Source organism: Thunnus maccoyii, chromosome 20 (assembly GCF_910596095.1).
Source record: "Thunnus maccoyii chromosome 20, fThuMac1.1, whole genome shotgun sequence".
Lineage (NCBI taxonomy): Eukaryota > Metazoa > Chordata > Actinopteri > Scombriformes > Scombridae > Thunnus > Thunnus maccoyii.
The window spans coordinates 1897231-1921946 of record NC_056552.1 but is presented as its reverse complement, the minus strand read 5'-3'; the positions used below and the strand labels follow the sequence as shown (position 1 = coordinate 1921946).

The window sequence follows — 24716 nt, the reverse complement described above, 5'->3', positions numbered from 1 at the left end:
ACAACAGTAACATGCTGCTCTAACACTGATGCTTCACTATTAATAATCTAATGATGTCATATATAATAATATATCAGTCAGAGGGACCAAACCACTACTTTTACTGCAATACTTTACCTACATCGAGCTCATAATACTTATGTACTTTTACTGCAATACTTGAACTACATCAAGCTCATAATACTTATGTACTTTTACTGTAATACTTTAACTACATCAAGCTTATAATACTTATGTACTTTTACTGTAGGAGGATTTTTCATGCAGGACTTTTACTTGTAATGGAGTATTTTTTTATTGTGGTATTACTACTTTTACTGAAGTAAAGGATCTGAGTACTTCCTCCATCACATTTTGATTTTTGGAGCAAATTTGAGAAAACCCCGTCTGTCCATCATCCAGCAGCCTGCAGGCTGGTCTGACAGCCACTAGAGGGCAGCAGTGTGTTTCTGTCTGTCATTCATCCTCCATTAAAATGAATGAAACTGACAGAGTGTGAAAGTGTGTGTGTGTGTGTGTGTGTGTGTGTGTGTGTTAGTTGTGTGACTGAACGTGAATCATCAGTGCCAAAGTACAAACTGCAAAAATGATGATTACATGAAACTGTAGTGAGTGTGTGTGTGTGTGTGTGTGTGTGTGTGTGTGTTAGACAGGGAGGGGGGGGGGTGGGAGTGGGAGGTGAGGGGGGGTTACACTGCCCCACACTGTTCAAACTGTTTATGCATACCAGTGTGCTGTGAGGGCCCCTCTGTCGCTGCCTGTTTACTCAAACTTATTTTGGGAAAATTCCACCTCTCTGCACGGCTCTGGCCATAAATCACTGAATCTGCAGCTTTGTGGGATGATAGCTTCTGTCAGTCACACACACACACACACACACACACACACACACACACACACACACACACACGCTGCAGTCAGCTGACCTGCAGACCTCTCCTCTGTCCTCTGTGTGTTTTTGTTGGTGTAACTAAGTGCGTTTATTTAACTTCTTTCAGTGTTTTCAGATTTTAGGTGAACATATTATTATATATATTTCAATACATTAATCTCAGCTGCAGGTAACTGGACTGATAATAACTTAATGTTTCACATACATATATATATATTTATATCATAGTTTTTTTTCAAAATGTGTCTTATGATGTAGATGGATTTATTAATCTGCTCAGATTATCATTCGATTGATCAATCCGTCTGTTTTCTAGCTTTATTTACTTGTTTGCACATTTTATTAATCCGTTCACTTCTTCACTGTCAGTTAATGTTTATATATTTATTTATTCATTTAATTAATCTGTTCATTCTGTCATAGATTAGTAATCCATCCTTTCACTCTATCATTCAGTATGTTCACTTGTTTATTTGCTCAGTTTAATCATCAGTTTGTTTGCTGTTTATTATTCCGATAGCAGATTATTGATCCTTTACCTCGTTCACTTTATTGATCTGTTTGTTCACTCAGTTCATCATTCCGATCACAGATTATTAATCTCTTGATTCGATCTCTTTATTAATCTCTTTATTTAACACTCTGATCACTGTAGAAGCCACATTTTCTACCTGAACCTTTGCATCTCTGTAGAAATGTTGATTCAAAAACTCAAACCTAAACCACGTCTCCACTTTCCAATCTGTCGACTGATTAGTCTGTTTATGAATCTGTTTGCTGATTATTGATCCCTTCGTGTTAATGAGTCCACCTGTAGACTCACACAGCAAACAGCAGACTGAGAGATGAAAACCAACAGTGAAGAGAAGTTAAAACACTTCACTCTCTGACCCGACGGCGACATCTGCTGCCCAAAACATGAAGCACAAAACAAAACAAACATTTAAAGTCTTTAGGTACTTATGGTTTATTTCAAATACCTTCAAAATGGCAGAGAGGCACACAGGCTACAAGTGTCTGAAGCTAGTAAGCCAATATGAGCACCAGATAGATATCACATGAGAAAAAAAAAAAACAAACATATTTACAAATATAAATTAACACATATTTCAACTCCAAGAGACACTGTGACGGCAGATGTATTAATAAAATAAAGTGATGGTGGAATGTCTTGTTTGAGATGATGAAAAGAAATCAGCTTACATTTATTTATATTGTGCGTAGTGCAAGAAATACTGTCAATAATACAAATTAAAATAATAAAAAACAGATAATTCACATTCGTAACACCTTTGGTCCAAAGAGAACTGAAAGACGATTACAAAAAAAAAAAAACCCCAGATGTGTGGATGAAGATTTACCGATCACAGACAAACTTCACTTGTTTTTTTTTTTGTTTGTTTTTTTTTGTTTTTTTTCGTCATGCTGCCACATATTTAAGTTTGGATACAGGTCCGACAAGCACAAACGTTCCTACTCAAACTAATGGTCACAAGCAGCTGGACAGTGGCAGTGAGCTGTGAGAGGAACCTGAGGCACTGGAGAGGTGGTGTCGTACATCCATCTGGAGGTTTAAACCCCGATTCCAAACCTTTTCAGAAAACGCGATCTGCGACAGGAAGTAGTGTTTGTGACTCACCGATCGGTTTGTCGCTGCTGAGAAGTTCAATTAAAGTCGACGTGAAAGGTGAAAAAAAAAATCTTTACTCAAGGTCCACTTACTATTTTTTTTCCAGGGCTTTCAACCGCACATCATGGTCTTCATCAACAGACAGAGGGGGGGGGGGTTAGATGCGAACAGGTGTTATGTTATACAACCGCCTGTGCGATCACATGACCACGACTGAGCAAACTATCCGTTGATGAATCTTTATCTGCTGATGATGAAGACCATGAGCCGTGCTCGAAAGCTCTTGTGAAAAAAAAAGCCAGCAAGTTCACCTTGAGTGAAGACACTCGTCAACTACCTGCGGTGTCGCGTCATCACACGACCAAACGTTCCCACTGATAAACTTCCGATCACGTGACGACGACTGAGCTAACTCTAGCCGCCGATGAAGACCATGAGCTGTGCTTGAAAGCTCTGGGGGTAAACAGCTAGAAAGTTGAACCTTCATCGAACCAAAAAAGTTGCAATTTAATGATTATTTTTCATCAATTAATCATTTGATCTTTCAAACATCAGAAGCAGACACGTTCTGAAGATATTCAGTTTATTATCACTGGAACTATTGAATGTTTGATAAATGACTCAAACTATTCATCAATTATTAAAACAGTTGCAAATAGTAAATCAATTAATCAATTAAGCGACTAACTTCTGCAGCAGCACGTCAGAAAACGCCGGATGCTGATTTCCTGGTCGTTGGCGGCAGATAAAACGTCGACCTTTTGTGACTTTTCGTTAGATTCTGTTTCCTTCAGTTGAACGTTTGAAAGGACGGAAAACTGAAGTGGGAACGCCACGCCGACGCGTTTCCAGCTGCTTATATTTGAACTTCTTTTCGGACACAGACTGCGTTTTAATAATCAGGTGTAAACGGGGTCTAAACATCAGGGTTCCTACATTGTTCCTTGATAAATACTTGATTAAAATAGTTTCTTATTCGATATGATCTCCGCTGTGTTTGTGTCTTCTGGATTCGTGAAACTGCAGAACGTATCGAATGATACATTCCAAACGTTTTGTGCATTTCTCCGCGTGTAAAAGAGCGGAGAGCGAGCGTCTGTAGGAACCCTGAGAGCTGCTGCAGGAAGAGTTGTAAGACAGTTGGGGTCCAGTTCAGCTCAGCGGACTGAAGCATCGTCAGACGTCCTTCAGTGATTTCGAGAGTTGAAGAATCCCACGCTGGTCGGCGACTCCTTCACCGTCACCGTGATGAAGTTGGCCGTGACGTCGGTGACGAACACGTGCTCCAGGAGGCTGCGGGTCGGCCGCCAGTCCGTTTCCGTGTCCGACTCTGTGGCGTCGTTGCCGAGGCTGGGCCTGCTGTTGTTAGGATACAGGACGGCGTCGTGCTCCGATTCGCTGCTGCTGGTCTCGTCGGAGTCGCCGGTGCTGAGCTCGTTCAGGCTGCGGGTCTGTTTCCTCTCGTCCTGCCTCACGCTGCCGTTCCCCCTGCCGGAGCCGCCTCCCGCCAGCTTCTTAGTCTCCTCTAACATCTCCTTCCTGTCCTCTCGTAACCTCGCCTGCTCCACGCCGCCGCCTGCTGGCAGACCCGAGCGCTGCCCGGCTGATGTTCGAGTGTCTTTGATGCCTCCCGCTGCTCCTTTTACGACAACTCCGCTCCTTAAACTGGACCTGGACGCTGCGGCGCTGCTCGCCTGCAGGCTGCTGCCGGCCGGCGGCTTGCTGACGCTCTGCAGGTTGAGGGCTCGGAGGCTGAGCGCCTGGTTGGCTCGGTCTCGTGGCGTGGGCGAGGACGATGCTTTGGACTGGAGACTGGAGTTCTGCTGCTTGTGATGAACCAACCCGCTCTGACCTCCGAGGCCCTCCTGCCTCCTCTGGCCCAGCGCGGAGCGATGGACCGCCGCCTGGCCTCCAACGAACCCGCCCAGCGACCCCGAACCTCCGCCTGGTTTCAGAGGAGACACTTTGAACCCGTCTCCTCTGCCGCCGCCTGTTTCTGAGATGGAGCGCTTCAGCTCGGACAGCGAGTTCTTACTCTGTGAGGCGCTGGCTTTGTGGGAGGAGGAGGAGGGAGAGGAGGAGGACAGGGAGCGGTTGGTCCAGATGCAGCTGAGGGATCCGGGTTTGGAGGCTCCGGTCTGGGAGAAGGAGCTGCTGGAGGTCTGGGCGGCGGACGCAGCCTCGTCTCTGGAGCTCCGGCTCAGCCCGGTGTAGGTGAAGCTGGCCGGCTGCAGCGGCTTCTTCACGCCGGGCCGAGGCTCCTCCCTGGACGGTCTGAGCACCTGGTGGTGGCGAGGAGGAGGAGGGGGGGGAGGAGGAGGAGGAGGAGGAGGAGGAGGAGAAGGCGGTCTGCTCTTCGCCTGTCTTAGAGCTCTCAGGTCGGGGGGGAGCGGCTTCCTGCCTCGCTTCTTCTTGCAGGGGGGGTCGGGTTTGGCCAGCATGATCTGGGGCCTCTTCTGGGGGACGGGGTGGACTCGAGGGCCGGGCTTCGCCTTCTTGGAGTGATCTTCATCCTCAGAGGAAGAGGAGGAGGGAGATGACGAAAGGCCAGAGGAAGAGGAGGATGAGGAGCGGCTGTCTTTTGTGGCAGCTGGAACAGGCTGCTGGAAACGTAAAATAAGAATCATGTTGATGTTTAAACCAAAACCCACAAAGTTATAAAATTTACACATTTGAACTAAAGTAGAGAAATAAATATAAATCACCAGAATCTTCCGCGGACGTCCTCTCGGCCTCTTTCCTTTCTTCTGGAACAGAAGCTCTCTCTCTTGTTCTCTAAAATAATAATAACAACAATAATAATGATAATAACACCATTAGAATAATTCATACACATCTGTTCCATGTTACAGAGACATTTAAAATAAACAAGCTGTTACAGCTTTATTCTTATAGCTGTGATAACTTACTAATGATCATTCTGTTGATTATTTTCTCCATTTATTAATTAGCTGTTTGGTAGAAAACTGCGTCCTAAAGCCTGAGACGCAACCTGAAATGTTTTGTTTTGTCCTGACTGACAATCAACAACCCAAAAATATTCAGTTTATTATCATAAAAGACTAAAGAAACCAGAAAATATTCACATTCTAGAAGCTGGAATCAGAGAATTTTTGAATTTTTCTTCAAATTTTTTACTCAAAACAATGATTGAATTAACAAAATAGTTGGCGATTAACTTTCTGTCAGTTTAATGATGTTTGACTTTAATATTAATTAAATGTTCCTGCTTTACAACAATTTCAGTCTTTGATCATTTACATGTTTTGTTATTGTTACTACTTACATTAATTAAACTTGCATCATTTTTTTTAAATGATACAGATGTTTCTTCTTATGATTTTAATGTTTATTCTGTAAATCAATAAAAACAAATGATATTTTTATCTCTCACAGTGAACATACGGGATAAATACTGTACATGTGACTATGGAGGAAGAAGAGTGTAACAAAACCTGACCCGTTTGAGTTATAATACAATAAATTATAATAACATGTGACAAAAAACTACTAGATAAACAAACAACTAGATGAAAACACACCTCTTGTGAAACGCTGCTAGTAACCTCGGGTCCAAAATATTTTCTTCTGGCTCCCAACTGTTGTGCCTGAAGACATCAGAGATGAATCATTTCAATAAAACAGAAACAGAAAATCTGAAAGAGATCAAGTCAGGTTTAGTTAAATCAATTATTAATCGATTAGTCGTTCAGTGAAGACTAAAATAATTATTCGATTATGAAAATAGTTGCCTATCGATGGATTAATCAACTAATCGTTGCAGCGTTATATTTAAGTTATGATGAGTTTATGTAAATACTGAAGCTAATTCGAGGTTTCACCCCTCAGAATGTGTATCAAAACAATAATTTAAGACTTTATGAATGTAAAAAGCAGCTGTTTTCTTCTGTTTCTGGTTTATGCAGCTTGTGTTATTGGTTCGAGAATGAAAACGGCAAAGAAAAGCCAAGAAATGAGAGGAGAAATGACTTAATTAGTGACTTTCAGCCATTTAAACGCGGCCACGTTCTGGTGTTTTGGTTTAGCGAGTGACCGTGTTAACTGGTGACATTCTGACTGAAAGTCACCAATTCACACGGTCACTCGTTAACCCTAAAGACAGGTACGTGACAATATTTAACCGCTTTAACGGTTGAAAATCATCAATTAACACGGTCACTCGTTAAACCGAAACACCGGTACGTGACAATATTTAACCGCTTTAACGGTTGAAAATCATCAATTAACACGGTCACTCGTTAAACCGAAACACCGGTATACGATCGTGTTTAATGCTTTAACGGCTAAAAGTCGGCACTTAACACGGTCACTCGTCAAACCGAAACACCGGTATACGACCGTTTTTAATGCTTTAACGGCTGAAAGTCGGCACTTAATACGGTCACTCGTCAAACCGAAACACCGGTATACGACCGTTTTTAATGCTTTAACGGCTGAAAGTCACCAGTTAACACGGTCACTCATTAAACCGAAACACCGGTATGCGACCGTGTTTAATGCTTTAACGGATGAAAGTCGGCACTTAATACGGTCACTCGTCAAACCGAACACCGGTCAGTGTTACCGGGAAACCGGCCGCTTCTCCCCCGGTGAGGAGAAGAAACCCCCGGCAGCCGCAGCCAGGCTTTGTTTGGAGCCATGTTTCCAGCGTTAGCTCCTGCTAGCAGCTACTCACTTGGACGACCAGCCTCTCCACTTCACCAGATACTCGAACTTCCCCTGCAGAGAACACAAGACGTCAGACAGGCGTAAAGAACCGGCTCCGGTGACAGCCAGTGTCCGTCCGCCCGCTGTTTTCTTACCTTTCTCGGCCGTTTGCTGAGGATGCATTCCGCATCAAATACCTGGCCGACCGTGACCCCCTCCATTACTACAGCAGCCCCTCACAACGGCCGGCGAGAGCGCGTCTGACCCCGCACGGCCGCCGTAGGGCTGCAGAAATAATAAACCTTAGTGAGAGAAGATATTTATTTACATTCATGACTTAATATCTGGCCAGAGGCAACAGATTATTATTATTATTAGAATTATTATTGTTATAAGTAGTAACTTAGCAGTGTTATTCCTATTTGTATCAATATTATTACTGATACAGAGAAAATAAAGAAAATTACAGTAAAAAGAAATAAAACAGTATTATTCTTAGTATTATTAGTTGATGTTATAGTATATAGAAAAGATTATTATCATTCATATAATTATTATTATTATTATAAAGAAATATGTATTAATATTTTTCTTATAAATCTAATTATTTTAATTATAATTTGTGGGCTTTACTTTGTTGCATTTTTTTTGTAACGTAGGTTTATCAGTAAAAATAAATATTATCACTTCTGTCATTAATAGTAATAACAATAATAATAGTCCTTTATTTCCGGTTTCATATATTTTTAATTTGCTTTTTTTTTTTTACTTTAAATTACTAGAATTTTTTTCTTCTGTTTTATCATAAATCTAATAACATTTTAAGTTGCTGTTTTTTGTGAAGCACTTTGTAATGTGGATTTGAATATATAATATATAAAAAAACATTATTATTAAAGATAGACTGTGCAGGATTTGTTGGTTGGTGTTTGTAAACACAACGCTCAGAGTTGGCCCCGCCTCTCTCTGAGCGAGTGAACGAGAGAGAGAGAGAGAGAGAGAGAGACCATTACCACGCCGGTCTATGGTGCGTCAAGTGGGCGGAGTCTGTGCTCCATTTAAAAAGCATTCAGCAGCGTGTACGCCTACCTCAACCACGTTCACACTGCAATCCTTAGTGCTCAATTCAGATTTATTGCTCAGATCAGATGTTTTTATTTGGTTCACATTATTTTTTAAATGTGGCCAACATCAGATTCCAGTGTGAACTGATCACTGTCCTGAACTGACCCGCGTGCACAAAAGAAAAATAACAAAGACGCCACACGCAGCACGCTGTAGTACAGAAGTAAACATGGAGGCCACTGAAGTCAGTGTTTATGGTTTCATTTATAGGATGTTGTGCAGTGGAAACCGGTGAATCTGTGAGCAGATGATAACGAGGAGGAGGAGAAAGAGAGCCAAATTTTCAGTTATGGCTTTTTGTGGAGATATGACTGTTACTTCTGTACAGAGGTGTGTGTGGATCATAGACTGTATAAAAATATGGACGTAGTTACCGTGACGTCACTCGTTCGTTTCTGAGGAGCGGTTTTGAAGCTCAAAGCGAGCCGCTCCGGCCATCACCATCTTCTCAGTACGTGACGCTGCCTAACTCCCAGCCAATCAGAAATGGGCAAAGAGGCGGGCCGAATGGCTGAAACAAGCCACCTAGCGGCTGGCGGACCTGTCACTCAAAGCAGCCATGTCCTTCATTATGCAGAACTTTACGGCTTAATAAAATTTAAACAGGTGAGTTATAAAAAAACTCACCCCAGAAAACGTCCCGAACACAGCAAAATAATAAGAAAATACAGGCAGAGTCTCTGCAGATACATACAGACACACATTTCTAGCGGGTCATGAGTGATGATTGAAAGGGGTTACTGTTGTATGAGTCTATACATTAATTTTAGGAAAACCCTGCATAGTGTACCTTTAATGATAATGATACCCAGAATGAGTAACACTCTTTCTTTAGCCATCTATCTTTAGCATGTAAAAGCAATATATAAACATTTAATAAATGGCTGATACCACACTATAATGTAGTTATATGCATAACTTATATTATACCCTTCATCTGAAAACCAGACATACTGAGCAGCATCCTTATAATAATTCATATGTAAAAATAAATAATATATAACGTCGTCATTGGTTGCTCAGTGGCTGATAAAGTGTTAATTAGAACAAGTGTCATGTTGGAGGAGGATAAACAGCAGCCAGAGGGAGTTTCACAAACTAGAAACTAAAAGGTTGTTGTTATTATTAATGATCTATTAATAATTGAAGTGATTAGTTACAACTTAAAACACTGTAAAAAGTTAGAAAGCGCTACCATGTAGGTGAGGTACTTACTTTCCTTGATATTATGTTTTCTCAACATTTACAGTAAGTTCTTGTATGATTTCAAACTTCAAAATTCACAAATTTAGAAATGTGTTGATGCATTGTATCCCTTTCAGTCAAATCTCAGTTTTTCTCAAAATATCAAATTGAAAAAAAAACCAAAAAAAAAACAATCAGAACTAAATATTATAAACTCTCTATTCCACCAAAAACTCAAAAAGTTCATTAAAAACTGCTACAGGAATATAATCCTCAGGGGAATTTATAGGCAGCGATTCAGACTGGACTGAAAAAAACATACTGAGACAACAGTTCATTTGTTTTATAACTGAATGTTCAGTAAAACTTGTTGGGATTATCTCTCTTGTTCTCTGTGACACTTTTGCAAAGGATGATTCCTGCAATCTGCAACCTCACCGCTAGATGTCACTAAATCCTGATAAATTGGTCCTTTTTTAAACCGTTACAGCAGCCGACACTCAAAAAACAATAAAAAAAATATTTAAAAACGTTCTTGGGTTGCTTTATTTTACAAATGGCTGATTGTTAAAATAATATTACCGTGTTTCTGTGTAAACATTTAGCGTTAAATAGCGTTAATTTGTGCCATTAAATATAATAACAATACACGACAAGTACAAAAACGTGTGCGGAACCTTTCTTTCCGTGTTTAAGACGGAACTACTTGCGTGTTGCACCACTGTTATGTATGAGACCCTCAAACATGTTGGGTAATGTGTGTTTCTGTCCGACGGTGAATGACTGCTGAGCTCATTATAGAAGGTATTTGTGTTTTAAAATATGATTTTAAGAAACTAAATGAAGCCGCTTTCTGAATGGAGTTCTGTTAGCTGTTAGCACGTTAGCTGTTAGCTGTTAGCCGGTTAGCAGCCGGTGACTCCTGGACGCTGCAGGTCAGAGATGTTAACATGTTGACTGTTTGCTCGTTTTGTTCTATTAACAACTTGTTCAATCAACGTCAATTGAACTAAACTTAAATCTTAATGTGATAACGTTTGCTGGATACCCTTTAGATGCTTTATTGCACGGTTAAATAAGCGCTCAAACCTCCACTGTAAAAACACAGAAATTAAGACTCTGGTTGGTTTTGCTAAACAAACAAACATAACAGAATAAAACTGAAGATATTTTATTAATCCTAAATGTCCACTGGAGAATTCGGCGTATATATGATTCACCAAAAACATTGAACATTAGTGAAGTTTCCGCTTTTTATGAGGCTCCCGTTGCTTTGTACAGCACATGTGACTGTCTGGATAAGAAGATAAATTAACTGTTATACCTGAATTTATATTAAAATAGTTGCTGTTAAGAGAGTGAGACACGTACCGAATTGAAGACTGACTCTTTATCAACTTAGGAAACGTGTTAAATGATATTACAACATGCATAATGCATATGTTAAGTAAGGCTGCATTAAATTGTACATTTTTTGAATAGAATTTGGTTTGGTGAACTTATTTATGAGAAGAACATCATGTAAAGTCTTGAAAGTGGACCATCAGCCAGACAGAAGATTAAACTGCACCTATTTTAGTAAAGGAGTCATTTTTTAGGTCATTTTACATTTAATAATGCAAAACAAATGATTGGCTGCAGGTTCTGATGGACATTTTTACCAGATTATTATTATTTATTTTGTGTTGTGAAGAATTAAGAGTCTCTCCTACATGGTTTAAATTCAGCTGTTAATGAACACTTGTCCATGTTTGTCGTCCCTCCAGGTGAGTTGCTCCCTGCTGTCTCAGCTTCAGGTGTGGCCTGATTGCAGTACCGGCCATGCTGCTACCTCTGCTGGTGCGTCAGTCCCTCTGCCGTCCTCAGACGCCTGTGCTGTTTCTGCGATGCGTCCGGACGCTTCGGTGTGATGCTCCACAGGTGCTGCACTCTCAGGATGAGCACTTCCTGCGGCGGAGGCTTCCTCTGCGCTTCCACACTCAGAGCCGTGGCGCCAAGAGCCGAAAGAGGCAGAGTAAGAGCCAAGAGGAAGAGTGGAAAACCAGGAACAAGACGGTGCTGACGTATATCGTCGCCGCCGGGGTGGGGATGATCGGCCTGTCGTACGCTGCAGTGCCGCTCTACAGACTCTACTGCCAGGTGAGGAGACATCCTGCTCCGGAGCCGCTGAGCCGACGTCTTTTAACCTGCAGCTTACCCGTGTGACTGATGTGTTTGTCTTCCAGGCGTCCGGGCTCGGCGGCACGGCGGTGGCCGGCCACGACGCAGATCTGGTGGAGACGATGAAGCCGGTGAAGGAACGCGTCATCAAGATCACGTTCAACGCCGACACGCACGCCAGCATCCAGTGGAACTTCAGGCCGCAGCAGACAGAGATCTTTGTAAGATCTTTCTCCCCCGTTAACACGCAACCAAATGTTCAGGCTTCTCAACAAAGTCACACAAAAGTTAAAAAACAAATCTCAGCGAAGTAACAAATAAATAATCAAAACAGCATCGATCGACTAATCGATTAATTGTTGCAGCTCAGAAGTAAATATAAAGATATACAACAACTTTTTTTATGTATTTAAAAGTAGATGAAAACATAAAACGATATAAAATATTTTTATATTTATATTCAGGTCTGACTGTGTGCCGAAAGGAGAACTGAAATAAATGTAATAAGCTTCTTAATTTACACTCAGCAGGTGGTTATGTGCAGTTTATACACGAGTACACCTTTACAGGGCTGCAATGAATGATCACTTTCATTAACTGCCAGTGATTTTCTCAATGAGTCGATAAATTTAGATTGATTTAGTTCATTAAATGTTAAAAAAGAAACAGCTGTTTTTTCTAAAATGTTCAGATATTCAGTTAACTGTCGTATGCTGTAAAAACAAACAGTAAATCTTCACGTTTGAGCAGCTGGAACCATCAAACATTTGGTACTTTTGCTTGAAAAATGACTGAAATTATGAATCGATTATCAATATAGTTGCATAGTTGAAATGTTGTCATGATTGATCGACTGATTGTTGCAGCTCTACGCTTAGTTTTCCTCCTAAAACAGTTGTTTGTGACACAAGTGTTCACGACATTGTGACTTTCCAGCTATAACTCAGCTTTACTGTTGTGCAATCAATGATAAAAATTAAAGATAAACTTACAATTAAACACTTTTTAAAGTCATCAGTGAACGTTTTGGTTGTAGAGCTTCATCAAACTCACAACATGAACGATAAAATCTTTATGTTAGTGCCACAAACACCAATTTACAACCTCAGTAAATGATTAAAAACATCCCTAGAATCAATAGAATAGAACAGAAAACTAGAAATATAAAATACAAGGTTCTTGTTGTGTGTAGAAATGTAGAAAAAGTCTCTGAGCCGAGCGGAGAGACAGAAACATGAACTGTAACGTTGGAAGATCCTCTCTTCACTTGTGTTTATTGTGCAGGTGGTTCCAGGTGAGACGGCGCTCGCCTTCTACAGAGCCAGAAACCCCACAGACAAACCCATCATCGGCATCTCCACCTACAACGTGGTGCCCTTTGAGGCGGGACAGTACTTCAACAAGATCCAGGTAATCCAGCAGGACGAGTCTGTCAGAGTTTCACCTTCTTACCTCATGTTGCTCCTCATTACTGGATTTTGAAATGTCTGTATTTCTGCATAAAGTCATTGTCATTGCACACTAGTGTTTTAGCAGTAAGTATTCACTAAAATCCACCTAAATAACAGTTTTATACATAAAGGAAATCATGCAAACAGCAGCTCTGGAGCGTTTTTTAGAGAAAAAGTTAAATATGTGTTTTTTGCTTCCTCTGTCTGACTGGAGCAGATTGTGGGAAAATATTGTCCACTAATACCAGACTCAAAAAAACTTATTGAATCTCTATTCAATATTTTTTAATCATTATAGTAGCCCTATAACAACATCAAAACAGAAAATACCTCTAAAATAATTACAAATTGTAGCTCAACTTTAATTTATTGTAGTAATATACTGTTACTTTGCATTAAAGGACACATATTCTGCACATTTCCAACTCTATATTTATATTCTGGGGCTGTACTGGAATATCTTTGCATGATTTCCAGTTAAAAACTCCTTATTTATCTTCTACTGGTCCTTTATGCAGCCCCTCAGTTCAGCCTCTGTCTGAAACAGGCCGTTTTAGCTCCTGTCTCTTTAAGGCCCCGCCTCCTGATGAGCCCACTCTGTTCTGATTGGTCAGCTTTCAGGAAGCATCCTCCGGCTCCAGAGGCTACGTAAACAAACTATAGTAGCAGGATTTCACTTCTTTTCCTCCTTCTTTACTCCAAATGTCAACTTCTCAAATTCATCCGTACATGTTGGAGCTGAAATCTCGTCAGCAAGGTAGAAAAAAAAAGTTGCAAACGAAGCGTTGAGAGCAGGTTGAAGCCCCGACTTTTGACTTGCAGGCTGCATCTCTACATACGTTCACCTACACTCACCTTTCCTAACAAACACACAGAATTATGTGCTAAAAGGACTTAAAATGTTCTGTTAGGAAACTTGTTGTCTGGTTTTGACGTTTATAAATCTCTAAAATCAAATCGATGGTCTCTTCTAACGTCTCTCAGCTGTTCTGCATCAGTGTCTCCCAACAAATGACAAGATAATATTTATCTCCGCAGTGTTTCTGCTTCGAGGAGCAGCGTCTGAACCCTCACGAGGAGGTCGACATGCCCGTCTTCTTCTACATCGACCCGGAGTTCGACGAGGACCCGAGGATGGCCCGAGTGGACACCATCACTCTGTCCTACACCTTCTTCGAGGCCAAGGAGGGTCAGAAGCTCCCTCTGCCGGGATACAGCTACAACTGACAGAGAGGACGCCGAAAAACTCAACCCGGACCTGTTTGTGGGGTTATTATTAGAGTCCGAGCAACAGAAAAGCAGAGAAAAATAATCCAAGACTCTTTTTTTTCTTTGAAATGGAAATATCTTCAGTAACAGTTAGTCAATTCATAGATTAGTTGCCAACTAGTAAATTAATCTGCAAAATGCGACCGGATGCAGCAGGACATTCTGGTGTTTTTAGCATCTTTTTCTGGCATATTAAATAGTCTGGTAGTCTGGATACTGGAACGCACCCAGCGAGCAACATTTTTCAGCATTTTCTGACATTTTAGAGACAAACAACTAATTGATTAATTGATAAAACTAAAAAAAAACATTTGTTTTCAGCCTCTGAGACTTATTTTGTGTAGAAGAAGAAAAAGACAAATCCTGCATTGTCTCTTTTGTTCACAGAAATTTAAAAATCTCTGAAAAATCTCTGGAAAAAAAGTGATCTGTGATTCATATACAGATAAATTAAACTCGCTCTTATTTTACACGAGTTCACAATGTTTTTAGGCCTTAATAAAAGACAAAATGATTCTTTTGTGAGATCTGATAAAAACTAAACCTGTTTTTGGATTCTGATACATGCCGAGCAAACGCCAAATGTAAAAACAAAACTTTTCTTTCTTGGAAATGAATATAATCTTTAATACATCAGCTACTAAAAAAAGACGTTTACGCTGAAAAACATTTGTTTTCATTAGGTTTCTTATTTTGCTTAAAACAAGAAAAAGTTGCACCATAATGGGTCTTTTCAAAGTGCAGCGTCTCTTTTGTACAGATTTTATCCCAGAAATTAATTCATGGAAAATTCCCTAAAAACCAAACAAACATGTGTTTGTGTGTCGATTCTAGAAAATTCCTGAAAGAACTTAAAAGAATTAGAAACAGATAAATTAATCTCACTTTTATTTTACGAGTTAAAAAGGTTTTCAGACTTTAATAAAAGGTAAAATATTTCTTTGTAGGTGTAATATTTCTAAGAGAAGAGAACCTGGATTATTTTTCTACATTTCACTTGCAGATGTTTGTTTTTCACGTCGCTTGTGGTCGAAGTGAGGCGTCGACTGTTCAGGATGAAACTTCAGGAGTCGATGCTGCGATGGACAAAAGTTCAGAGACCGAACTGTTTCAAACTGTCGGTGTGTGTGTGTGTGTGTGTGTGTGTGTGTGTGTGTGTGTGTGTGTGTGTGTGTGTGTGTGAGTGAGTGAGAGAGAGAGTGAATGTATATAAATCAGAACATTTATAATTTAACAGCTACTGTTTCTTCTGATAAACAGTTATAATTAATTGCTCTTTAAACTGAAAAGAAATCAATAAATTATGACAAATTAAAGCTGGTCTTGAACTGTTAAACTGTTTTTTTGTTTATTTAACAAGCTGTGATCTATTATTTCCTTTAATTTTAATTTGAAAGAGTGACATTAAACATGTATTAAAGACACAACAGAAAAAGGGAAAAGAAGAAAAGAAGTAGAGATTCATTATTTGACTTCAGTGCTGGATCGACTGGTGTCATTATGTCTGTTACTGCTGAGATATTTAATCAATTGTTTCTAATTTCATGGTAAAAAAATAAGAGAAAGGAATTTGTTTCCCCAAAACAAATTCCTTTGGGTGAGAATTTTACCTGGTCTGGGTCAATATGGCACCAATGCAAGATTAGGTCAACTTTGTCAAGTACCAGTCTGTAATTTTGACCTGTAATTTATTTTGTGTTAATTAATTTTGTGTTCCACACAACGAGTTCAGTTCGACTCAAACTGGGTAAATTTTGACCCAGTGATATTAAGAGTGCACACATAAAGAACTTGAAAACTTTATTGAATATGTATTTGCTAATAATGGTGGAAGAAGTATTCAGATCCTTTACTGCAGTAAAACTACCAAAAAAACAATGTAAAAATACTCCATTACAAGTAAAAGTCCTGCATGAAAAATCCTCCTACAGTAAAAGTACATAAGTATTATGAGCTTGATGTAGTTAAAGTATTGCAGTAAAAGTAGTGGTTTGGTCCCTCTGACTGATATATTATTATATATGACATCATTAGATTATTAATAGTGAAGCATCAGTGTTAGAGCAGCATGTTACTGTTGTAGCTGCTGGAGACTGAAAGCTCAGATATACAGTCAGTCTGTGGATACAACTAGATGGAACTAATACAGACAACAGAGACATCTAGTGGTGGAACGTGTCCATTTCAGCAGAGTTCAAACTGCTTTCAGCTCCAATACAAGTCAACTCCATCTGTCATTTGGTTCTTCATCACTTCAGTGATGTCATGTGATGTTTCTGATGGAAGCTGCTCTGTATTTGTTCCTCTGGATCCTCCACTAAGTTCCCCACCTGTCCAATCATTTCTCTACACCAACAGCTGTTTGACACAAGACTTTACACCCAGCAGCTGCTCACAAACACACTCTACACCTGACTTTTATTGATGCTGGAAATATTTATTTGAAGTATATGTGAGGTTACGGACTAGATCAGAGAGAAAGAAAGAAAGAGATCAACAGATATTCTGCTGTTTGTTCGTTCTGGAGAATTACTGCACAGGACGAATCTTCATGCTGATGGTCTTCAGGGAGTAGTTATAGCCCTTCCACTGGTACCAATCCACTCCTACAGCATAGATAGTCCCATCAGCCCCCCAGCGATAAACCCCGTTGGGGTTTGCATCGTGACAGCCGTTGTACCAGAATGCCCCCAGGTATTTTCTGGCACAGTTACGGCTGTCAGAGTCCTGGTCTTTGTCGAAGGTGGAGAACTTCTGTCCGTCGTGAGTGTCCAGGCTGTTTCCTACAGAAACACAAGAAAACAACAAGTGTGTGATCATAACACTACTGCTAATGACACCATACTATATTGTTGGCCTTGGCTACAAGTTTGGCTATCAGCAATAATTCATGATTATCAAGATAATTATTAATTATTAAAATCAATAAAATTATCAATAAGAATTAATAATAATGGGGCACCACCCTGGACTCAGGGAAAAAGATAGCCAATTCAGTCTCAAAGTGTACTAATCTATGAATTTGGAACTTTGATTAATAATTAACTTAATAACTATAAACTAAATTACCATATCAATAGCTAGTTAAGGTTGAAGGAGTTTGGAGTTCTTTACACAAGGTTACACATGTTGGCAAAACTCATTCTTGTGCAACATTAAAACAGACAACAGGTATATCCAAAAGCATTTATTTAACAAAACACACAATACTAGTCTAGGTAAGTGTGCCTATATACAAGTGTGTGTGTGTGTGTGTGTGTGTGTGTGTGTGTGTGTGTGTGGAAGACAATAGCAAGATGGCTGCAGTCACCTGGTGACTGAGCACATGGCATACCGACAATATGACTGACAAAGGGAACTACAGAGATAAAAGGCCAGACCATGTGGTGTCTTGAACCACATGTGCTGCTTGAACCAAAGTTTGCAAAACTAGGTTTTGAACCTCTTAACTGTGTGGTTCTCTATTCAAGACCAATTGATGTACGATCAAGGTGCCAGGTTAGGGAGAGGTTAGTTGCATGCAAGGCCTAGTTACTGGATGTAACACGTGTTAAGCATGCTATCATTAACCTAGCGGTGTGGCTATGCAATAACCTGACTATGAACAACAAGGACATCACAACAATAGTTCAATGAATAACCTTAGCCAAATCAATATATGTGCAGTACATTGATTAAATTAAACATTCTTTCTTAACTGTGCTATGCTTCACTATGTTGCAAAGCTATGCCCAGTTGAGGGGAGGAGCTGAGAGCTGCTCCGTCAGCAGCTGGAGGTGAAAAAGAGCAAGGAGCTGCTCCCCTCTTATCTCTAAGAGGGGAATCTCTAGTTGTGATAACCTGGATCCATGGGTGGAGCTTCACACTTTAGGTGCGAACCCCCAGGGCTCAGGTTTCTTGGAGTCTTGAAACATGTAGTAAACTGTGGTCCACATGTAGTCCCAACAATATAATGTTATATTACTATTAACACTACAATTCTCACTACTAATACAGTACTACTGCTATGGCTGCCACTTGTACAAATACTTCTAGTACTACTAGTACTGCATCTGCTACTGCTACTGTAACATAACAACATACAGTATGTCATGTAGACAAGAACTGCAAAAGGTTGAATGGATATAAACACCTGAAACCTGCTGCGCCTCATTTACATAGTTTACCTTTAAATGTGTTTATAAAAACCAAAGCTTCCCTGTAATTAATAAAACATGAGCAGACCACAGATTTGTTGTTACTGATTTGAAAATCTTTGTGAATCTGTCTTTAGCTGAAGGAATCAAACAAATAATCCAATATAAGGACAGAAATCTTCAGTGTCTCCATGTAGAAACTAAACATCATAAAAACAAAACTACTACCTGCTAACAGTAACTGACCTGCTCCTCCATCAGTGAATCCAGACACATGCAGTTTGTATCCATAGGACTCTGGATCGATGGAGAACGAGGAGTAACGAGCAGACACTTTGTTTCCACTGAAGTCCTCCATGTCGACCAGCAGCTCGACCTTCTTCCTCTGTGTCAGATGGAAGAGACTCTCAAGACCTGAAAACACACAAACATGAAGTCACGTCAGAGTTTAATGTTTGTTTTTATGAACAGTTTCATGAAGTCACATGACTGTTAGTTTGGTTTCATTTCTCACCGAGCCAGTACTCTCCAGCAGCGATACCAAAGCCCTTCTTGTACTGATCCCAGGGTCTGTAGAAGTTCACCGAGCCGTCCATCCTCCTCTGGAACACCTGGGGGGGGGGGGGGGGTTAACTCAATAAACACACGAGATCTCTGACAGCTCATGATTTATTGTGAAGGTCCAACAGGAAGTGTTCATACTGAAAAACACTCAGCTGTGACTTGATGACTTCAGTTCAAAAACTCACCGTCCAACGTCCTCCGTCTGAGTCCATGTCACAGTACACCTACACACAAACACTCTCATTAGTAAATATGAACCTTTAGTTAAAACAACATTCAATCAATCAGCAGCTGCCACGTCTTGAATCTGAAGTATCTTAAATTGATAAAATAATGATAAAATGCTGCCCAGTAAACACAAATCACCAAAAAGGGTTGTTGGTTCATTTGACCACGAGTACTGTTACTTGATTTTGAAACCTGCCCTGTTAGCACAATTTAGCTAAAGTAGCTAACGTTAGCCCATATGTACACAAGCTGCAACTCTGGGCTTCAAACTGGTTTGATGTCACACTTGGCGACATCCTTCATTATATACAGTCTGTGTATCCAACCAGTCATATGACTTCCACCACTTATATCTGCTGGTTTAGTAGAATCAACCTGAACTGTCTTCACATGGTGACTCATCTTTGAACCAACATCTTCTAACTGTGTCCCAGAGAGGATGAAGTGTACCTGGACAGCAGACGTGGCTCCGATGGGATAGATGGTGTACACTCCGCTGGGTCGGGTGTTGTCATGTTTATAGATGTCACTGCAGTCTGATGGGAGTTCAAGAGGTAAGCAGGAGATCAATACTGGAGCCAGCAGGAGGAGAACCACTGAAACCAGCTGCAACAGAAACACAGCAGGAGACACAAAATAAGCTAAAACTAAACTCAGTGGGAAGATTCACTCTCCAATTTAGTTAAAACAAGTGACTGTATTTTGGCATTTTGTGGGTTCTTAAACAGAAACCCAGAGTGAAGCTTTAAAAGTGCAAAATACAGAGAAAATAGAGAAAAGTTAATTGTAAGAAACTCTTGTCACCACAGACTATTTCAGAGAATCTGACAGAAACTACTGATCAATATTAATTCAGTCAGGTGTATAAAATCACAAACTCACCTTCATCATCAGAGTTCTGCGGAGGTGATATGATGAAAATCTTGATGTCAGTCAGTCTGGACGCTCTGACGTGTCTGAGCTATATTTATATCCCAAAGATTAATAAATGACTGAACAGTTGCTGCTCCACACCGATAAAACTATTTGCTGAAGGAGTGGAAACATAATGTCCTTGAGTGTCTGTGTCTCTGTTTATATGACTTTGTTTGGATCCAAACCGGACATCCACCTACATTGTGAGAACTCTGCTCCATTAACTTAAGATAAAATTTGATTTTAGGGTTGAGTTCAGCCACTTGGGCAGCATCATCTCCTCTGACACCAACATTGACAAAGACATGGACAGCAGACAAGCCACCTAAAGTCAACGTGTACCATGCCATCGTGCTGACCACCCTCCTGTATGGTGCTGAGTCGTGGGTCCTGTACTTGAACGTTTCCATCTGCTCCATCCTCAACACCCATTGAAGTGGTTACATCACTGATGTTGAGGTGCTGCAAACAGCAGGGCTCACCAGCATTGAGGCTGTGTGGGCCATATCTTTAGCATGGATGGTCACCGCCTCCCCAAGGTCCTCGTCCTGTACAGTGAACTGTCTAGTGGCCACAGTGACAGAGGGGATCCACACAAATGCTATGAAGATACTCTCCAAAGGTCCTTCACCAATTGCAATATTGGTCCATCGCTACGGATCAGGCTAGGTGGCGTCTGTAAACCCTCCAAGACTCTACCAGTTTTGGAGGTAGCTGTAGGGCCATCCCAGAGGAGGAGGCAAAAGAGAAAGAACGGGAAGTAAGACCCATTAGAACCCCCTGTAGGCCTGACGTTCAACCATAGCTGCTGTAGGAGGCCCTGCCCATCTCAGATAGGCTTAGTCAGCCACAAGTCAACATCCTTCCTCATCTTCATTCAGCAACACCATACAGTGCAAACATTTCAGTCCATGTTGGACTTTCCTCAGTGCAAAACGAGGCATACATGATGAATCAGCCTGTATGTGGGTTACTCTACAGGTGCATCAATCAATGATCAAGGACTGATTGAACACCCATGAAGCCAATTGTCAGCAGATCAGGTCATTACAAACAAATTAGGATAATAGCAACAACACATTCTCATACACATACTGACTTATATACATACAAATGTAAAAATTTACACAGAGAATAGGACCCACCGGCACCGAAAAAAAAAAGATGGAGTCACAGATAACTGGTCTTATCTGACTCTTCTTTCAAGCCACTAGGGTAGCGTTTCTCAACGGGGTGGTGCTACCCCCCAGGGGGCAGTTAGAGAATGTTGGGGGCTGAATTTTGCTTTCATTTATGGTCGCTCTAGCTTCTCTGTCCTCTCCTCTGCTGTATTTGTAGGTGTTTGTGTTTAGCTTAGTTTGTAACGTCTATTAAATTTTGTTAAATTCCTGTAAACTTATGATGTCTATGTTCTTCATTCTTTCTAAACCTCACTCGGTATTTTAATGTCAGGAATGTTATTTTATTTACTTTATTTATATGGTGATTTTGCTGATAAAAAATACTGTTGCTGTTGTAAGAAACAATATTTTGTCATATTTAAAATATAAATCTATTCTAACCGTGTTCTAATTTTTTTTTTCTTTTTTTTCTTTGGTTATGAAAAAGAACCGATAAGAGTATTGATAAATATTCTTACTTCTTTCTTCTGGAGTTAAATTCATTCCATGAATGCAGTCAACAAAGCAACATAACACATCCCTATAACGACCGTCTCTACTGTTATCAGATCATTTTAACACCTGAAGACACAAACATGATTAAAACTGTTGGTTACGTTTCTTTTTTATGCTAAAAAATAATCTGAATCAAGCTGATGAGTGAAGGTGAAATTAATCAGCAGCTTCAACCAGGAAACCAACCAGAAGAAGAACAAAAATGTAACTGACAGCAGGAAGTTTTTAAGGTCTAAGGATTCACAAACAGTCTCAACTCTCTGTATTCATCTTTAACCTGAAGTGATCTTTAAGGAAATCTGATCACAGAACAACAGCTCTGAACTCTGGAATAAAAAACCTGGAGCAAAAGTCAAATATTGACAGACAGTATAAAGCTTTATCAGTTGGATCATGAAGTCTGATGTGTTCCTTTTATTCCAACAAGGAAATAAAAGGTGCTGAAATGGCATTAATGCAGTCTGTTGAATATCTGTGATATGTGTAAAACGGGACAAATAAATTGTTTGTGGATAAGATAACGATAAAATTTGAACTATAGTTGTCCCTACAGCTGGCTGGTGGCTCCAGCCTGACTATCACAGTTCAAATCCATTCACTATAAGCCTGTTTTACCAATGTTTGGTTATTGATTATTATTTTTTACGGCACACGATTCATTTTCTTAATGATAATGTGCGAAAATGCATAGTTTTTAGTCAAATAACATCAAAATTTCTTGGGGGAGGAACCCCAAACCTCCCAACCAAAACCGCTGTGGGCCAGGCCCTTGAACTGGATATTTTATTTGACTGCTGCAGGTCCAATTATTTAATTAACTGGATAGCATTATAATAAACAACAACAATCATATCATATCAGGAAAATGGCGCAGACCAAGACAAAATGCTACCAGTAGGCTATTCTATCTAATACCTCAGCTATGGATTCATATCCTTCTTTTTTTCCAGTAGCATCAGACTTTTTCCTTAGTAGGCTGTTTTCTATTGGAATAATTAATAGAATGCTCTTTGCTTGGCCGGCTGTTGACTGTCAAATTTCTAACTGTTGCTTTTTTTTTAACACTCATAAATATAATTTCTATTCACATGGTTTATTTGCTCCCTGCATGGGAAACTAATGATAATGATATTCCAATTGTCCACTTCAATCAAATCTGATATTTGGCATCCAATGACATGTATTTTTAATGATATAACACAAACTAATAATCAACATTAATATTCAGGGGAGACAATCAGCCTACATTTTAATTGATGGGGGGCAGTAAGGGACCTGGATAATGGATAGGGGGGCACTGGCCCAAAAAGGTTAAGAACCACTGCACTAGGGTGCATCGTTTTAAGGTAGAGTATATGCATAATGATAATAACAAAGATGTTAATATTACTCTGGTACTTAGCCTACAGGAACTCCAGTGATGGTGATTCAGTATTTAGTCTGCATTGAACAATATTTCTGACATTAAAAAGCAGCACTTGGTACCAAAGGATCACCAAAACCCAAGAATTGTTTAAAGGATGTTTGATGCAGCTTTTATCTCTGTATATCTTCTGCTGTCTGGACACTGGATCCTCCCTCACAGCCACGGCATTGGCCCATCAAGGTGCACTGATTAGTTCATCAAGTGTCTGATGTCCAATTAAAGCCACATGCAAATAATTTATATAAACTGCAATTACAGCAAGCAATAAAAACCCAGTTACTGCAAAAAAGGAAAGCAATTAAATACAGAAACATTTAAAATATTCAAACCACAGCAAATATATAACACTAATAAAACAAAAATATTAATATCCGCTGTGTGACATGAAGCTTAACTTTGATCTTTAGATAAATGCTGTAAATCAGCTGTATGTTGTTGTGTTGACACAATCAGTAGCTGCACTCTGTGTACATTTACTCAAGTACTGTACTTAAGTACAACTGAGGTACTTATATTTCATTTGAGTATTTCCATGTGATGCTACTGTATACTTCCACTCCACTACATTTCAGAGGGAAATATTGTACTTTCTACTCCACTACATTTATTTGACAGCTTTAGTTACTTTTCAGATGAAGATTTGTTTGCCTGCCAGCTTCACCTGGAGGAGGAACATCTGGAAGGTTCACTGCTGGCTGTGATCCCTCACTGTCTTCCCACCCTGAACACACATTACTGCTGCCAGGAGTCGAACCGAGCGAGTCTGAAAGAGAACCTGTCAGTCTAATGTCTCATTTTCTAATTTAAATATTTAAGCGTTTTATCTCGTCATCACTAAGATGTCTGGAAACAGACTGTTTAATGTGTGTGTGTACTGTAATGACAGTGTGGCCTGTTTACTGTTTAATCTTTGATTTTTGCTGAAATATTGGATAATTTGAACATTTATTGAAATGAAAGCATGTGAGAAGTTTAGAGGGAAAAATCACTATTTGGTGGAGCTGTTAACAACTCATAGACATGTGAAATGTGACCCCGACTACACACTGCTTTTTGTAAGACGTCAAAAGCCAAAAAGGTTGGAAACCACTGGTTTCATCTTTAACAATGTGTTGTATTTTAAAAGCTTGTTATATTATCCATTGTGTCAAATCTTCATCTGAAAAGTAACTAAAGCTGTCAAATAAATGTAGTGGAGTAGAAAGTACAATATTTCCCTCTGAGATGTAGAAAGTAGCATCACATGGAAATACTCAAGTAAAGTACAAGTAGTTAAAAATTGTTCTTAAGTACAGTACTTGAGTAAATGTAGTCAGTTACTTTACACCACTGTGTGACAGTGTGAGGGTTCATGTGTAGTTTGTGTCCTGCTGAAAGCTCAGATATACAGT

The 24716-nt window shown here is 39.9% G+C and overlaps 3 protein-coding genes across 4 annotated transcripts; 1 reads left to right on the top strand and 2 right to left on the bottom strand.

Moving 5' to 3' along the window:
- Positions 1-1834: 1834 nt before the first annotated feature.
- Positions 1835-7505, bottom strand: LOC121887519 (chromobox protein homolog 2-like). 2 transcript variants are annotated; one of them, XM_042398329.1, is made up of 5 exons: positions 7346-7505; positions 7219-7262; positions 6065-6130; positions 5228-5297; positions 1835-5122 (listed from the first exon to the last, which is right to left on the bottom strand). In XM_042398329.1, the coding sequence occupies exons 1-5, from the start codon at positions 7409-7411 to the stop codon at positions 3710-3712; spliced, it is 1659 nt and encodes a 552-aa protein (XP_042254263.1). In that variant the 5' UTR covers positions 7412-7505; the 3' UTR covers positions 1835-3709. The 2 variants fall into 2 exon arrangements, with proteins under 2 accessions (XP_042254263.1, XP_042254262.1); XM_042398328.1 differs by having other exon boundaries at positions 1835-5125; positions 7346-7504.
- A 2570-nt stretch (positions 7506-10075) lies between these two features.
- Positions 10076-15696, top strand: LOC121886877 (cytochrome c oxidase assembly protein COX11, mitochondrial). Its single transcript, XM_042397226.1, has 5 exons — positions 10076-10304; positions 11267-11639; positions 11726-11881; positions 12945-13070; positions 14150-15696. Exons 2-5 carry the CDS (start codon positions 11322-11324, stop codon positions 14336-14338), a joined length of 789 nt encoding a protein of 262 aa, XP_042253160.1. The 5' UTR covers positions 10076-10304; positions 11267-11321; the 3' UTR covers positions 14339-15696.
- A 1153-nt stretch (positions 15697-16849) lies between these two features.
- LOC121887181 (microfibril-associated glycoprotein 4-like) lies at positions 16850-20349 on the bottom strand. Its single transcript, XM_042397810.1, has 6 exons — positions 20191-20349; positions 19759-19914; positions 19266-19304; positions 19031-19127; positions 18763-18930; positions 16850-17163 (listed from the first exon to the last, which is right to left on the bottom strand). The coding sequence occupies exons 1-6, from the start codon at positions 20197-20199 to the stop codon at positions 16910-16912; spliced, it is 723 nt and encodes a 240-aa protein (XP_042253744.1). The 5' UTR covers positions 20200-20349; the 3' UTR covers positions 16850-16909.
- Between the last annotated feature and the right edge of the window lie 4367 nt (positions 20350-24716).